At 36.7% G+C, this 15,924-nt stretch overlaps 2 protein-coding genes and 1 non-coding gene across 6 annotated transcripts in view; 1 reads left to right on the top strand and 2 right to left on the bottom strand.

Moving 5' to 3' along the window:
- LOC122087023 (5-methyltetrahydropteroyltriglutamate--homocysteine methyltransferase-like) overlaps positions 1 to 853 on the bottom strand; it is a 5,726-nt gene extending 4,873 nt beyond the window's left edge. The window contains exon 1 of one of the 2 annotated variants that reach the window (XM_042655981.1): positions 697 to 853. The gene's annotated coding sequence lies outside the window, so the exon portion shown is untranslated. Of the gene's footprint in view, positions 1 to 555; positions 577 to 696 lie in introns of those variants that run through there. The other variant, XM_042655982.1, reaches the window with a different exon arrangement.
- Positions 854 to 6,762: 5,909 nt separating this feature from the next.
- TRNAE-CUC lies at positions 6,763 to 6,835 on the top strand. Its single transcript has one exon. It is a non-coding gene; the product is annotated as a tRNA-Glu (tRNA).
- A 540-nt stretch (positions 6,836 to 7,375) lies between these two features.
- LOC122085388 lies at positions 7,376 to 13,044 on the bottom strand. 3 transcript variants are annotated; one of them, XM_042653782.1, is made up of 3 exons: positions 12,817 to 13,044; positions 9,117 to 9,209; positions 7,376 to 8,832 (listed from the first exon to the last, which is right to left on the bottom strand). In XM_042653782.1, the coding sequence occupies exon 3, from the start codon at positions 8,819 to 8,821 to the stop codon at positions 7,679 to 7,681; it is 1,143 nt and encodes a 380-aa protein (XP_042509716.1). In that variant the 5' UTR covers positions 8,822 to 8,832; positions 9,117 to 9,209; positions 12,817 to 13,044; the 3' UTR covers positions 7,376 to 7,678. The 3 variants fall into 3 exon arrangements, with proteins under 3 accessions (XP_042509716.1, XP_042509717.1, XP_042509715.1); XM_042653783.1 differs by having other exon boundaries at positions 9,117 to 9,189; XM_042653781.1 differs by lacking the exon at positions 9,117 to 9,209 and having other exon boundaries at positions 12,817 to 13,043.
- Between the last annotated feature and the right edge of the window lie 2,880 nt (positions 13,045 to 15,924).

The raw sequence follows: 15,924 nt of genomic DNA, 5'->3' as shown, positions 1-15,924 counted from the left end.
AAAAAAAAAATCAAGTCTTGTTTAATACAATTTGAGAGAGATGGTAGAGACTCTGCAGACAAATCTCAAAACATATTTTAAGTCATAGATGCAGATATCAGGACAAGAAACAATAAAAGAACAAGATCTGCAGAGGAATTTCGATTAACTAACTCCCAACCAACTATAGTAACTATAACATAATGCAGATCTAATCTGAAAAACTCTGGAAATTCATTGATCTGAAATTGAAGATGTGATCTGGTATCAAGAACACCACTGCATCTAATCCACTGAAGCCGCTAACAGAGTCCTAAAAGTTGCCTAACAATAGATCCAGAGGACATTGCATATTTAATATCAGAACAACTGAGGAGATCGGGAGAACGCATTGGCCACCAATAGGATAGAAAATTGGACAGTAACAGAGTAGAAATTTTCACCAAAAAAAAAAAACAGAGTAGCAATTCAACAATCTGGTGTTCGAAATGCTACCATGTTTTTTTGACCAATCATGTTCTCTGATACTGAAGAACTAATCAGAAGTAATGAGATCCAAATAGAAAAATCACAAACCTCGATCGAACTTGCAGTAGATCAGAGAAATTAACGACAATATAAAGATTACCGCAAATCGAGATCACTGTGACCTTACCTCAAAGAGCACTAAAAAAAAACCTAATCAAAAAGGTAAGAGGACGCACGAAATGAGCGTACCTTTGCGGAGGTAGAACCGGGAAGCAGCAAAGACTGGTTCTAAGCAGACTAAAGAGGAGGAGAAGAGAAACGACGGGTGCGAGCGAATGGGGAGTCCTCTGTTCGATATATTTATAGCCAATTGTGAGGTGGACCGCGCGATAGCCTGGTATACTGGTAGATCTAAGCTAGTGATTTAAGGCTGTCTTTTTTTTTTTACTAGCATTTCTTAAAAGATTCGGATCAAAAGGATCTGAATCGTCTGAGAATCAATATTGGCTGAGATTGATTCCCGATTCACATAAGTGTAGGCTACGTTTGGTAATCATTTAGTTTCAGAAATGATATTTCGTGTCAAAAACAGAATTTTCAGTTTCTGTGTCAAAATGTCGTTTAAAAAAAAAATTGGTATTTAATGAACTTGTTTCAGGAAAGACCACTCTAGTTGTTCATTTTTTTTTCGTATTTGGAGTAAAACCGAAATGATGGGATAAGATTTCATCGTTCCATTATTTTACATTTTTAATGTTTTTTTTTCCTTTTTGTTTAAAAAAATTGAAAATACTAATACTATCTTTGGTATGATTTCTATTTGTATTTATTAATTATTTTTTAGAAATTATTTATGACAATAAATTATAAACCACAATTAGTATTCATTTGGTTACTGTCTATAAAATAGATTATAATGAGAATATAGGTTTTAATTTTCACCATCAACTTTGAGCTTCAAGCGAGAAAAATGATAGATTTGGGGTTTTTATAGTTTAGCACACATGCTCATTTAAAGTAGTAAAAATCAACATAAATGATTTATCGCTACAAATTACAAATAGCTTGAGAGTAATTTATGATTTGTGATTTATTATAAATAGAAACAAGTGCTATAAATTATACCAAACAATGGTAAAAATAGAAATAAAACAAATAAATAGAAATAGAAATCAAACCAAAGAGAGCCTAAATTGACATCAAACATGTTTTTTTTGTCTTCATAGAACAAAAAAAGTTCGATTCACTTTTTTTTCAATGACCACCAAACGCAGCCTATAAATCGGATCAATATGGATTGAGAACGACCCCGAGTTTTAAAACCTTGGAGAGAAAAAAGTGAAATCAGTTTTATTTAAATTTAGAATAATTTTATTTTCATTTATTAAAAAAAAAAAAGAAAAAAAGAAAGAGAAAAAAAAGTACGATGGAGACAACGCCGTAACGGATCAGAAGATCAGAGGATCTGAGGCTCGGAGAGAGATAGAGAGAGTTGGTGGCCGTAGTTGGTGGGGGTAAGTAGTGGCATAGTGGTGGGAGGTGGGACACCCTTTCACGCACACAAGGCGTGAGATTTACAGTTTGTAAGCCTTGTAATGACGAAAATGCCATTGTCTTCGACCAATTTGACTTCAATTACTTTCATGGTTGTTGGGTGAGTTGGTGAGGTGGGCCTATCTTATATAGGAGAAAACGCTATGGCTTTCACAGTGATAAGGGTGTGGTACAATCTTAACCATACAATGTATGTGATCCTTTTGTTAGGACTTAGGAGGGGTCTTGAAGTCTTTCAGAATACCTAATTTAACTTCCCCTCTCACTCAAAAGTCTACATAAAAGCTTTAGAAATGTTTCTTAAGGATTTATTAAATATTATAAAATATTTATTGCCTTCTTCGTTTAATATTTCCAATTTGGATGGAATGAGTGAAATTTTCTTACATCTAATGACTGCCCATAAGTAGGTAGGGCTATGAAAGGTATGCTGCAAGCTTTGTCGTTAGGGACCACTTGTGGTAATGTTGTGTTTCTTTCTTGGTTTGAAACCACCTCTCTCAAGGTTAATTTCTTTCTTAAAGAATCCATCTCTGCTAGAATCAAATTGACATGTTTCATGCTAAATTAAGAAATTAAATAAGAAAAATATCTTGATTCGCCCTTAATTAATTTTCCATTACATACTTAAAACACCAACTCAATAATTTGATATCGGGAATTAGAATGGACAAATCTGTCAGAATCAAATACATCACACACATTATAGAATTCGAATCAGTTGAATTTTCAAAGATGCATTTATGTGTAAACTAGTTGGAATCGGCTTAAAACCCTAAAAATTTGAATTGGACTCAGCTTATTATTCTGATATGATTTCTTCAATAATGTGTTTTGCCAAACAAACATGGCCTAAATTTTCTAATTGGTAGTAACGACGCAGGGAAGAGGGAGTTGCATCTTCAGGCCGAGACCTGAGTTTTGAGGCTCACCACCGACACTAAAATGCCCTAGAGCCTAGTTGGTGGTCAGGATCCTCCTCTCTAGTCTTTTTCTTTGAGTTGGTTCTCAAGAAAGAAGAAACAAGACTCGAAAAAGGATCTTTTCTCGTCTCGTGATTGTTGAAGCTACCGAGACCGGCTACCGACAAACAGATCATGATGGACAAATGGTTTCCACCAGTAGATTTCGGGTTCGGTGAGGAGTGAGGATTACGCGTACGCAGAAGACATCTCACGTGAGAGAGAATATATTCTTGACAATCACGTGCTACGCATGTCTGAAAATGAACAAACAGGGTCGCTGAATGCATTAACGACTTTTTAAAGGTTTTAATCCTCTCCAACCGATTCGGCGCCAAAGGATTTCAACACGATCTTTAGGTTAGAGTGAATCATGTCCTTGTACAGGAATTATTTTTATATGAATTTGATCTAAAGAAAATTTCTGAGGTGGATTTTGTTGGTGTCGATTAGATCGTACGAAAATGATTCTTGTATGAGAATTGGATCTACAGTTTTAGATTTTCTTCCGATCAAATGTCTCATTGGTACACAACTGATTGGAGAGGATATTTCCTTATCTTGAATGCATAGATGAGAACCTTAAGGCTTGGAAATCCTCATTGTTAATGGATCAAAACAATTTCTCGATTAATCAGAAAATCCTTTCAATTGACTAGAATCTCTTACTTGAACAACTAGGGGTTTCAAAACATGAAATCAATAATTGATTCTTGACTCAATTTGATTAAAATTGGTAGAAATCAATGGGAATGGGGTGAATCGCCCATATTGAGTGCTGATTACAATAAAAATGAACCATCTTGAAACTCTGACATGGATCAACAACAGTTTTTCCATCGTGTGAAAACTAAAAAGAGAAATCAACTGTCTAATGTAGTTGATGAATTATGATACATAAAAAACCGTGCTCATCACTGAGTCCTAAGTTTGAGTCTCCTGAATGTTATGTCTCTGTCCAGATACTGATTACGCCTTGAATCTTCTCTGTTTTATGTCATATATTTAAAGGCATCTATAAGCGTCACCATGGTTAGTGCGTCAATACCGACCGCTGTACGCCTGTACCTACCCGTCCTACCACAGGAGAGTGAAGAGTATATGAAAGCCAAGGCAAAGCGACGTTTTTGTGAGGTGGGTCCCATCACCCATGAGCTGATGAGCCGAACCCCCCACCTTGTGGCATGGCTTTCTCTCTCTCTCTCTCTCTCTCTCTCTCTCACACACCAACCATGATGATTACGTTTTGCTACTTTCCTCCCTCTTCTTGTCATTTTCCATTTCCTAATTCCTATACGTTATACGTTCAGTCTTAAAACTCTTAACATACTTTTGACTTCTTTTGTATCAATTTTTTTATTCTAATTTTGAGGGACTGAGCATCAAGTAACACGTTAGATAATTTTGGTTGGGTTGTTGGCTGAATGAAACTATCCATAACTAGTGTCCTAAGTTTGATGCAATTTCCCAAAATACTATTGTCTTTTGACATCTTATAATCACATCAGCAATCACGTACTCTTGTTTCATTGGTCAAATTTTAAATGATCAAAAAGTTCTCAAATAGGGAGGCGACTAGATTTTATTAAAGATTTTTTTTTTTTAAGGAAACATCAAAATGACACATCTACAACTGTATTTAGAATTTGACATATTTTTTTATTATCTCTTGTTATTATTCAAACATGATTCTAAATATTAATATTGGATCCGCCATATTGGTCATATTGTATCGATATCTACTAAGATTGATATCGATACTTGATCAACCCAGATCGAGATTATCAGTATCATACAGTGGTAAAATTGTAAAGAAAATATATATATATATTTTTTTAGAAAGTAAAGACAAAAGTGACTGATCTACACTGATTTGACGGATCAGTAAATACCAAGATCGATAAATAACTCCTTGATCCCAATAGTTCTTTAGGTTAAGGGTCAAAAAAATGTTTTCAAAATAACTGAAAAGTGATTTATCCTTATGCCATTATAAAAAATTGTCATTGTTTTGAATATTTTTTAAATACACATGTAAAAAATGATAGGATTTACCCTCAATGGAAAAAAAAAATTGTTACATTAGACAAATAAAAAAAGATATGTATAAGTTATTTTGCGTCTTAAAGGCCTAAAAGGTGTCAATAAGAAAATCTCTTCTATTAAATTTTAAAGCAAAAGTTTTTCTACACTAGTGAGGGAGGAAAAATCCTAAGGCCGGTGGTGGCATGCCATATGATGGGACTTTTGTCCTATCAACATACTCTCAACCCTATTGATGAATTCATATATACATTTCTCCTAGGTCATTTGACGTTATTGATGGCAACGGATAAAGAGTTCTTCCATCACCAAAGGTGAAAGAGAGGGAAAGTGCCAATATGAGAGGGTGGGAGATGGATTGATTTAATGTGATCCTACATTTTTGTGTGTGTGTGTATATATATATATATATATATATATAGAGAGAGAGAGAGAGAGAGAGAGAGAGAGAGAGAGAGAGAGAGTACCAATGTGGATCTCATGGATCATTATGTGAAAGAGCATTGGATAGATTTTGTATTATTTTGATAATTCAGTTTTCAAGAATAGATTCTTTATATTAATTTGGAAGAGGGTGGTGGCGGCGAAAATGGCGGAGGCAGGCTAGGGCTGGGAAGAGGATGGTGTTGGTGAGACTACTAAGAGATTAATAAGGGCATTGCTTCTTCTTTTTTTTTTTAAATGTGAAATTACAGATTTTTCTCCTAAAGAGCAATGTAATTTCAATTTTGAAACTGAAAGAGTCTTTCACCCATTTTAAAATTTTTAGGAAAATTTAATTTATATTTTACTAAAATAAGGTGCAAAAATCAAATCAAAGAATAAGAAAGAAATCACCACAAGAAATTAAAATGGAAATCAAACCAAATCAAGCTATAATCAAATCGTGCAGCTGATGGTTTGTCGGTTAAGGTGTGTCAAAACTTGGTTTATGGAGGTAAAGGTGAAATGCAAAAATATAATTTAGTTATCGGGGAAAAGAATGTTACCAGTCGCATGCCCTTACGCCCAGACACATGGGGTGGCGAAAAGACCACCTTATCCCCCTCATTGAACACATGTGTGTCCTTCCCCTTGTTGGTCCCTATGTGGAATGGCCATGAGACTAGGAAGAAATCTCCAACCCTTAATTATGAGAACAAATCAATTGGCTTGTTTAATTAGGAAGAAAATGACTGCTTGATAAAACCAACTACTCATACTACCAAGTGTACGGATGACTTTGTACAATAGGGGGTTAACATGTTTGACTGTCGATTTCCTCCATTTTGGGTGAAGAAAAACTTTCTATCCTTCCAGTACCACTCAGAAGTGTTTCCTTTATCAATCCAAATATCTAACACATGATAACTCAAAATAAAGCTCTCATAATCAAGTTCCGAGGTGAAGAGGGTGCATGCCAATATATGACTATGGAGGGTTGAAAATACAAAGGGATACTACTTATACATGAGAGGATATTATTAGGTTGGATAAGAGAATGCAATTTTACTGGCGCAGATACACACTAGCATTTGGGAGCATCTTTAACACAAAGGTACCATGATCTGTTAGCATCCACCGTCTATGTGTGTAGTTCTTTCTTCCTATTAGATTTTATAACTTTGAAATTTTAACACATAGTCAATTTAGACAATTCTTGAGATATCTGATGACCAAAATTGATAAACCATTCAATAGGTTTTTCTTGGGAGGGTTATCCAAAGAAACATTTAACTTAGATAAAATAGGTAATATTAACCATCACTCACATCATTCCGTTGTAGTCTAGTTGGTTAGGATACTCGGCTCTCACCCGAGAGACCCGGGTTCAAGTCCCGGCAACGGAATTTTTTTTAATTTCGGATTTTTTTTTTTCCTTTTTTAAAAATTTTCCTCCCCCACTCCCAAAAGGGCCAAAACCAAAACCACTGTTCCATCTATGGGTCGCGATGCCCTTGTGCAGGCTATCATGAGTGAAAGAGAAGAGTTCTGAAACGTAGGGTTACTGAGATTGACGGAAGCTAGGGGAAGGGGAGGCCTGCAACCATCGTTGCCTCTTCATAACAGATGGGCTCCTCCACCGATCATAGCCTCTGCCTTCCAAGTCCTCCAACGGTACAATCCTGAGAGGGAGGGCTTGCTAACTACAAAAAAAACCTCTCTAAAGAATAGGGTGTAAGCCACTGGGCTAAAAATGAAAACCCATTTACAACTAAGCATCAACGGCCATGAAGCTTGAGAATTAAGATCAGTGGAGTGTGGCCTCCACTCACCTCCCGCCCTTCCCCCTTCCTACAATATCTCAATGGAGTCTCCCACTGAAAATAGGGCCAACACAGCTAATCCTGATCAGGGAGTATGATTTACCTGGAACTGTAAGCCAGATATAACAATAACAAAATTGATAATCCTAGTCAATTCCAAACTTTTCAAACTAGAATCAAGTAACCATCAAGATGGCTCCAATACTGTAGTTACAACAACAACTAGGAATCATAATTGAATCTAGTATCAAAATCAAGTATTTTCTTACACAGATTATAATCCATGTAAGAGCACAGGCTATTTGATTCACAAACCAAATCCCCATCAAAAAGCAGCAGCCTTAACTTTTTCGGTCCATCTTCTGTTCATCAAATCCAACTGGAGGCAAAACTACCAACTCTGAATCATTGGTGCATCTATACATCTTAGAAGTGGTATGGCCGACAGAGACAATCAAGGGCATGTATTAGTTTTCGCCTGGGGCCTACTGCATCCGCACCCATATCTTTGAGCTTGCTCATGGTTAGATTCACCAACTGAAATTTATTGATCTTTTTTCTCTGAAAGATCTGTACAAACTGTCCCAGACCCTGCGACACTAACCACCTACTCAAACCACCAGCTCTTTCCAGCTTCCTCTCAAGGTTCAAGGCCCGCATGCTTCGATTCTGCAGTGAACCCCTAAGCAGGCAGCCAACCACATCGTGACAAGCATTTGGAGGAAGAAATGGCAGCTTAATCTTTTCAGAAACTGTAGGTGCTGCTACTGTTTTCAATGGTGTATAGGTGCCAAACATATGTTCGTCACAAGCATATGAAGGAAAAGATGGCTGCCTCTTATCATCATTAACTCTGGGTGCCCCTATTGTTTTCAAGGGTGGGCGAAGCAAATGTTCTTCAGAAATAAAATCTAAACTTGGTGGTTGCATTAATGATTCTTGAACAAGCCAATCCGGCAAATCCAACCTTGCTGTGGTAGCTGGCTGAGGTAACATATCTACTACGGAATCAGGTCGAAAGTCTAGACTTACTCCTTCGATTTGAATATCCTCTGTGGAAGCTAGTGCAGACGTCTTCTCCCACCCATCCTCTAAATATTTGCTAGGATGTGTTTCATTTGGAACCAGCAATCTACACTTGACTGTTCTCTTGGACTTCACTTGCAATTTATTTGTTCGAAGTCTTTTGGTTGTAGCAGTCTCTTGTAATTTCTTCTTTTCAGGATCAGGTCGAGAGGCAAGACTTCCTCCATCGATTTGAATATTCTCAGTGGAAGCAAGAGCAGAGGCGGTCTTCCATCCATCCTGTGAAGACCTAACTTGAACTACTGATCTGCATTTAACAGCTTTTTTGGACTTGGATTGTACTTTATTTGTTCGAAGTCTTCTGGTTTTAGAATTAATGGGTGCTGATAGAGGAGGAACCAGGATGGTAATTCTCTGCTTCTTGACTATCACCCAACTATCTTCTTCATCAGTCCCAGAGATCGAAGCATCCACAAGACTACCAGGAGCATTATCTTTATTTCTGGCAATTGCTGCCAGCCGCCTGTGCTTTGCTTTTGCCATTAGTTGCAAACCTACTCAAAAAAAATAAAATAAATAATAAATCAAAAATCAAAAAGAAGAAAATTTGTATTAGCTGGTCACGAATATGAAAAAAGTGCATTACTGGTCACAAATGATGGGATTGATAATTCTAACCAGTGTCTTGAGTTCCCTGATTAAAAAGCTGGAACTTCTTCATAGAAAGTATAAAGTACAAACTGGAAGGCTGAATAACATTGCATTCAATAGAAATGAAATTGTATCCTACAACAAAAACCAATGGCGAATGAAAGGATGATGGGCAAGCAGTCCCAACCTCTGAACTGTAGAGCCAAGACATGTAAGGAGTCTGGACCCAACAGTTTGAGCAGTCACACCTATATGATCTCCTGGAGCAAAACCGAAATGCCTGTATGAAGTTATCAATCAAACCGCTCATAGGAAATCAGAAAGCATGGTTTTAAGGACTATAGAAGATCAATTTGATTGCCTGATCTGAATTTGAAATGGGTAGGAAGAAATCAGAACTATCACAGTGGATAGGCAATCCAATTCCAATATTGGGCATTAGATCCCAACCAACGACCCTGAGGCAGCCCCAGGCATGTGTTCTTTCCTTTTAACCCATTGTGAGACAAGTACTTTGAATATAATAATATGCAGAGCTGAAGGAAGATTTTGTTTCAGTATTGATTGTAGTCTTTCTTCTCTCTATCCTCTCTCCCCACCCACCCCCCACCCCCCACCCCCCACCCCCCACCCTCCAAATGAGTTGGGTCTTCCCCTTCATCCCCATCTAATGTGGAATTCTAATCGCCAGAGAGATTAAGGTTAGAAACCTCATGTAAATCCAGGATTGCAAAGATTATGCACTCAAAATAGAAACCAGAATTTAGCAATTTCCAGAAATAGGAACTCCCAAACAGTAACTTAGATTTAGCAAGCTGAAATAGAAACCAGATTTGGAAAGTTCCAGAAATAGAAACCGATAGAGTATTGAAAATAGAAACTGGAACCAGAAATTAGAACTTATGAAAAAGGTTCAAAATTAGTCACCCAAGAGTTGATAAATCATAATAGAAATCAAACCCCAAACTAGAAACAGATCTGAAACCAGAATAGAATGTAACCACAGATCAGATTCAGAAACTGTAATTAGAACCTGCAGTTACAATAGATGGCGTTAGAAACTCTGCACATCTGGAAATATAAACTTCAGGAATTTAGAAACTGTGACTGAATCCTGTTTAATAACTGCAGTAGTACTTCAGAAACAGAACACACAGGCCTCATTAGAACCAGTGGTTGATGTTCAGAAAGGTTTTCAGAATAAACTGCATCATGTTGAGCTCAGAAACTGATCTTAATAACTGAATAAAAAGAAGAGTTAAAAAAAAAAAAAGAAGTACAAGATTGAAGAAAAAATAAATGAAGGGAAGAAAGGATCTGTCAGGCTTCTCATCTAACTGCGGAGAAGAAATCCCACCAACTCCAGCCTTGGCATCCCACCAAGTTTTTCTTACTGCATCTCACAATAGAGCAATTTTGAATCCCACAAAACCATGCTCCGTCTCTCAAAGAACTCAGAAGCTCAAGGCTAAATCATTTCTCAAATCAATGGTAATGGGTATGATCTCCTACTCTTTATTGGAAACAAGCAAAATAGGAAACCCCAATGTATGGTAGGGTGAATCCTTTACAACTTAAGTCTTCTTCAAAAGAGAGAGCTATTCCAGAACATTACAAAACAAAACTAACTACTTAATCCCATGTAGCTCTTAAATCTCTAGTATTGGGGCTTATAGAATCAGCCCATTACAATAGTAAACCCAAAAATATGAAGCCATAGTCCATACAATCCACTGGGAACTTAAATTAAGCCTCTTAATCCATTCTTGGGTCCAATTTGAAGGCCTGATTTGCTGCTGATCTTCCAATTCTTTTGAACTACATCACAATCCACTCTCTCACACATAAATCTTGCCGATTCACTTTCTCCCTCCTGTCACAAGCAGATCCTTCTTCTTTCGATCTTCATCATATCACTCATGCATGTGGTCATCAAAGTTGCCACATTCTTTCAGAAGATTCTCTATATGGTTCTGCAACTAATGGATTGAACCCGCAACATACCCCTTCTACGAACATATAGAACATACATACCCAGGGTCCAGGGAAGAAAAATAGCCATCACAAACTGGAAATTTTGATTAGTTATATAATATTACCAATTTTTTCTATAATCATATTAAATACCCACAAACAGTTAATCTTATGTCAAGGGAAATTTGAACAGCCATTAGATGAAGCTCAACGCAGGAATATCAATAAAAAAGAACAAAAGAGACTTTGAGATTGCCAAAGAATCTCAATTTAAAAGTAAGTCAAAAGTTTCTACAACGAAGTCAAATCATGGCAAAAATTTGAACCTCTTAACATAATTGGTACATAAAAATAAATCCAACATGAGGTCTTATGTTTTTCCCCCAAAGAACTAGTCCTGAAGAATCCATAGTAAAGGCTGCTTTCATCAACGAGGTACCCATGAATCTAAGACAAGTCGGTGTATAATTTAAAAAGGATGGTATTCTTTCAGTTCTAGGTTTTAGATGAGATCTGAGGCATTGGGAAGTCCAGCCATTTGGCTGTGCCACCTACAGGATGCAATGTTACAATCACCTATAATTCAAAATAATAACCACATCAGACTCTTCAAAGTTCAGAAGTCATACATTGCTTGTGCCTCGGACACTGGGTTACAGATAGAAAGTTGCTTTGACATGTCAAATGGGAAATAAATAACTATGGAAGTCTGGAAAACCAATTTCTACAGTACAAACTTTCTACTCCACCCACTTTGTAGTGCATTCATATTGTTTCTGCAGACCGTTGTGTTGGTGATCTAGCATGAATTAGGGAAACCTAACCTACATAAAGAGCCCGTTAGGGTTGATTAAAAAAAAAAAAACCCGAAAACCTGAATTCTGGTCAAGTATCAAATAGGGTGTAAAATAAGGCCACATTTGGGTCCAAATGTAAAGAAATTGGTTGAGAATGAAGGTGTTTTGATCTCATTTCAATTCCTGGCAAATACGAGAGTCTGATTTTTCATGAATAAAGGATGCCCAACAAAGACTAACTCAATTTAGTTAAATCAAACAGCAAAAGAAGGATTCAAAAGAGGTCTAGAAAAAGGACTAGTACATGATATACCAATCACTTGACAAGGCCAAGAATGCAAATCTTACAGGGAGTCCATTTAACTAACAATTCATACCGCAGCTTCCACAGACAAACTTCTTAGTTATGGATTGAAAAGAAACCTGCTGTTTCTAATGCAGAAAAAATGCGATCTATTTGAAGGCATATTCGGTTGTTACGTTGATCAGACCAGAAAGATAGGAACCCCCCAAAAAAATTTTGGATAATCTATTAACACAAATAGACAAAGCTTCACAAGCCCTTTTGCTACATCAGAGACATGCAAAAATATTGATTGCTTCACTACACAACCAGGGGAAATTGTTTCTCAACTAAAATCTAAACAGTCACTCAACTTCACAACAAGAAGTGAAGAAGAACAACCGTCACACTAATACAGTAGGGAAAATAAAATATTTTCTATTCTTTATTTTACTTTCAGGCATTTTACGTTGTAACAGCCGAAGCTTAAGCTGCAGTAACAATGGCACCAACAGGGAAACAACAACCTAAATCAGAAGTAAGTGCTTATGATAATCATCAAAACTACCCATATCGAATAAATCCCATATTTTCTGATAAAGCCACAATGCAACCCAAATGAGCAAAAAAAAAAAAAAATTGCAGTTATAGGGCAGCTTCTCGGTGACATAAAATCCAAATCAAGGATTCTAATGGAGAGAGTTTCCTTTGATTTGCAGTTGTATACAACAAAAGAAAACAGAAATTCATAATCAACAAACGTTGCAAGAGAAGTGGAAGAACAATTTAAGAGATCGGCGGTTGTGGAAATGGAAAGGGAACAAGAAAATTACCAATAGGAAATCCAGGGAAGGGCGTCGGTATTATCTTGGCCGTCGAAGGAGATACCTCCAAAATCTTAGCCAAATTGTATGGGAGAGTAGAGAGGAGGAGAAGAAGAAGAAGGAAAAAAGATAGAACCACTCAGGGAACGGTACGAAGGAGAAGAAGAAGGATAAAAGATAGAACCACTCAGAGAACGGTACGAGGCTTCGGGAGTAGGTTCATCTCAGGTTCCTGGGACAGTAGAACCGGTTCAGTGGCGTCGAGCGAGAGATACAAAAAAGAGGATTACTTAAAATTAGGTTTTAGTTTACCAAGTTACCCACATAAACAATAATTTAATCCAAATTAATTAAAATAAGTTTTAGTATTACAAAAGTACCCAAAGGCCAAAACAGTATCCTCCACTCCTTCATTTGTCAAGAAATTTCTTCTTCCTTTTTTTTTTTTTTTTTTTTTTTTTGGAGGTAATGAGAAATTTTGGCCCCTTTTAACTTATCAAGGTGGTTCTCATGAAAAAGTTTTATTAACAATCTTTCTCCTATTAATGAAAGGAGCAAAAAAATTCCTACACTGTGGGTAAAGGAAAACTACATTTGTCTAGGATCATAAATACTTTGCCCCCCTTACTATATAAAGTCGATAATATTCTCCCACTGTTTCTTGATACCCTCTAGACCTATACATACCATATGAACCGTTGGGTCAAGGGAGACCCCTTAACTATGGATGAAGGAAAACTACCTCCTTAGCATTATGTATATTGTACACCTAGCAAAGGGATTCCACAATCTTAGGGTCATTATTACTCTTCTATTCTAGTTGAATGTTCGAAAAATGCCCCCTGGTTTTGACCTTCACACACTATAGTGGAGAGACTGAACTCTTTCTCTAGTCACGAGTTTTTTTATCACCTAGTCAACTATTTGCCAGCATCCTGCTCCCTTGCCCTCTTCATCCCCTACAAATGTCACCTTTCCATCGCTCATTGATCACCTCCTATACCAAACTTACAAGGTACAAGAATAGAGAGAATGTTAATAAGACAGCAGCCCAATCAGCCTCTAAATTGATAGGGTTGTTGGATAGTAATGAACAGTAAGAGAATGCTTCAAGAGACAATTATTTGGAATAGAAACCAAACGTGATTCATAGATCTAGCTATTAATAAGTTGTAAATTGAGTGAGGATTTGGCTTACCATGGCTCAATACATAATCATTTTTGGGCTAGCCAAAAGAAAGGAAATAGATCCTCTCCAATTATTGGTCTGCCCAATTAACCATTTGGTGATTGGACAGATCTCGAAATGTGCGCCCATGTGTTAGGATGCCTGCTTAAGTCTTCACAACTGTTGGAAGACAATCCATTAATTGGAGAGGAGCAGGATCTTCAAATAAAAAGACAATGTTACGTACATACAAGATAAAGGAGAGACGGAAGGAGCTATAAAAGATAAAATAGGGAGAGAGAGAATTGTTACTAATAACACAAATAAATAAATACAATACATAAAATAGGATAAAGATAAGAGATAGGATTGGTCCGACCCATGGTTTCAAGTATCGGTATTATATTGGATGTACTATACCAATATCGGCTAAGACCGATCCTCAATCCTTTTATCGATTTAGATCGGTTAACCGTATGATTTCAGTGGTAAAATAGTAATAAAAACATACTTTTTCTAAAAAAACAATGGGCAAAAGTGACCAATACCCACCGATTCTCTTCAATATTGATCAAGATTGGATCGGATCGATATCGATACCAAGAACTAAATCCATGGTCCGACCTAATTAGGAGGTAGCCCACCTCAATTCAACAACTGAGAATTGTCTTTTTTGTCTAGTCTCCTTTCTATTACATACTCATTCCTATTATATAGGATAGGATAATGAGTGACAACTTATAACTTACAACCCACAAACCACGCTCTTCATTACTGCAGCCTATAACTCTTACAACTTCTCCCTTAACCCACTAGTTATTATTATTTTTTTTTTTTCAGTAAGCAGAGAATTTACTGATTGAGAGCATGTGTACAACCATTAACTTTAGACACACAAAGTTTGTCAAGCCAAGGAATAGAATGTGGCCAAATTGTCATACACATGATAGACATGGCCTTCCTAGCCAAGGCATCTGCAACAGAATTTAGAGCCCGTGGAATAAAAATAAAAGAATTGCAAATATGCTTGATGTCTTGTAGTATTGTTGTTGCCTCCAATGGTGGCAACCTAATATGGTCTTAAAGCAAGTCAGTGATCTCCTTGTTGTCATACTCCACTTGTAGATGAGAGTAGCTTAGAGACGCAACATGAGAGACTGCGTATCTGATTGAGAGAGCTTTGCCTTGAACAATAGTAGAAAAATATTGTGGATAGATATAGCTTTTGTTGGGCTACCCCGGTGATCACGATAAATAATATCCAAACCCCATTTTGAAGTCTTTTGAGAGAGAGCCGCATCACAATTCACCTGATGTAGCACAGTGGAGGAGGTTACCATCTAGCTCTTGAATTGTTCACCATTCGAGATCTTGATTGGTTTTGATGGGATACATCTGTAATGGCCGAAAAGAACTCAAAAAAAGCTTTATCTGCTATTACTATAACCTCTTGTGGAGTCCAAGTTTTGACATTAAAAACTTAAGTCATTTCGTACACGCCAGAGGTACCAACATATAAAAAAAAGCTCTAAAAAGAGACTAACGAGCAACCTTCTTATCAGTCTAAAAATAATAATCCCAACTACTCAACCAATTTGAAATCAATGGTGCATAATCTGTTGGAGGAGAGTAAGTCAAGCAATTTCCAAACTAGGTCAGTTTTGCAAAATCACATTCCAGCAAGATATGATCAGTGGATTCCAGTTCAGCTCCACAACAACTTTTGTTACCCACCAATAATTTAATTTCTCCCTTACCCATCTTAACGTTCACAAAACCCCAACCACGTTATAATATGTTATTCAAAGTCCCTTTTGATATTTTTTTCAATATTTTTTTTCTTCCATCAAGGGATTCACCTAATCAATAAAAGACCTTGAGTTTCATTTAGACCGTTATTTAGGTAGGAAGAATTATTTTATGTGATTCAAAATAGATCTGTGCTTGAT

This window comes from Macadamia integrifolia, chromosome 8 (assembly GCF_013358625.1).
Source record: "Macadamia integrifolia cultivar HAES 741 chromosome 8, SCU_Mint_v3, whole genome shotgun sequence".
NCBI lineage: Eukaryota > Viridiplantae > Streptophyta > Magnoliopsida > Proteales > Proteaceae > Macadamia > Macadamia integrifolia.
Note: the sequence above shows the minus strand (reverse complement) of the source record. Positions and strands in the feature narration are given on the sequence as shown.

Bases quoted from the DNA above. Each gene is read 5' to 3' on its own strand.
- LOC122085388 (XM_042653782.1), bottom strand. From the start codon at position 8,821: ATGGCAAAAGCAAAGCACAGGCGGCTGGCAGCAATTGCCAGAAATAAA.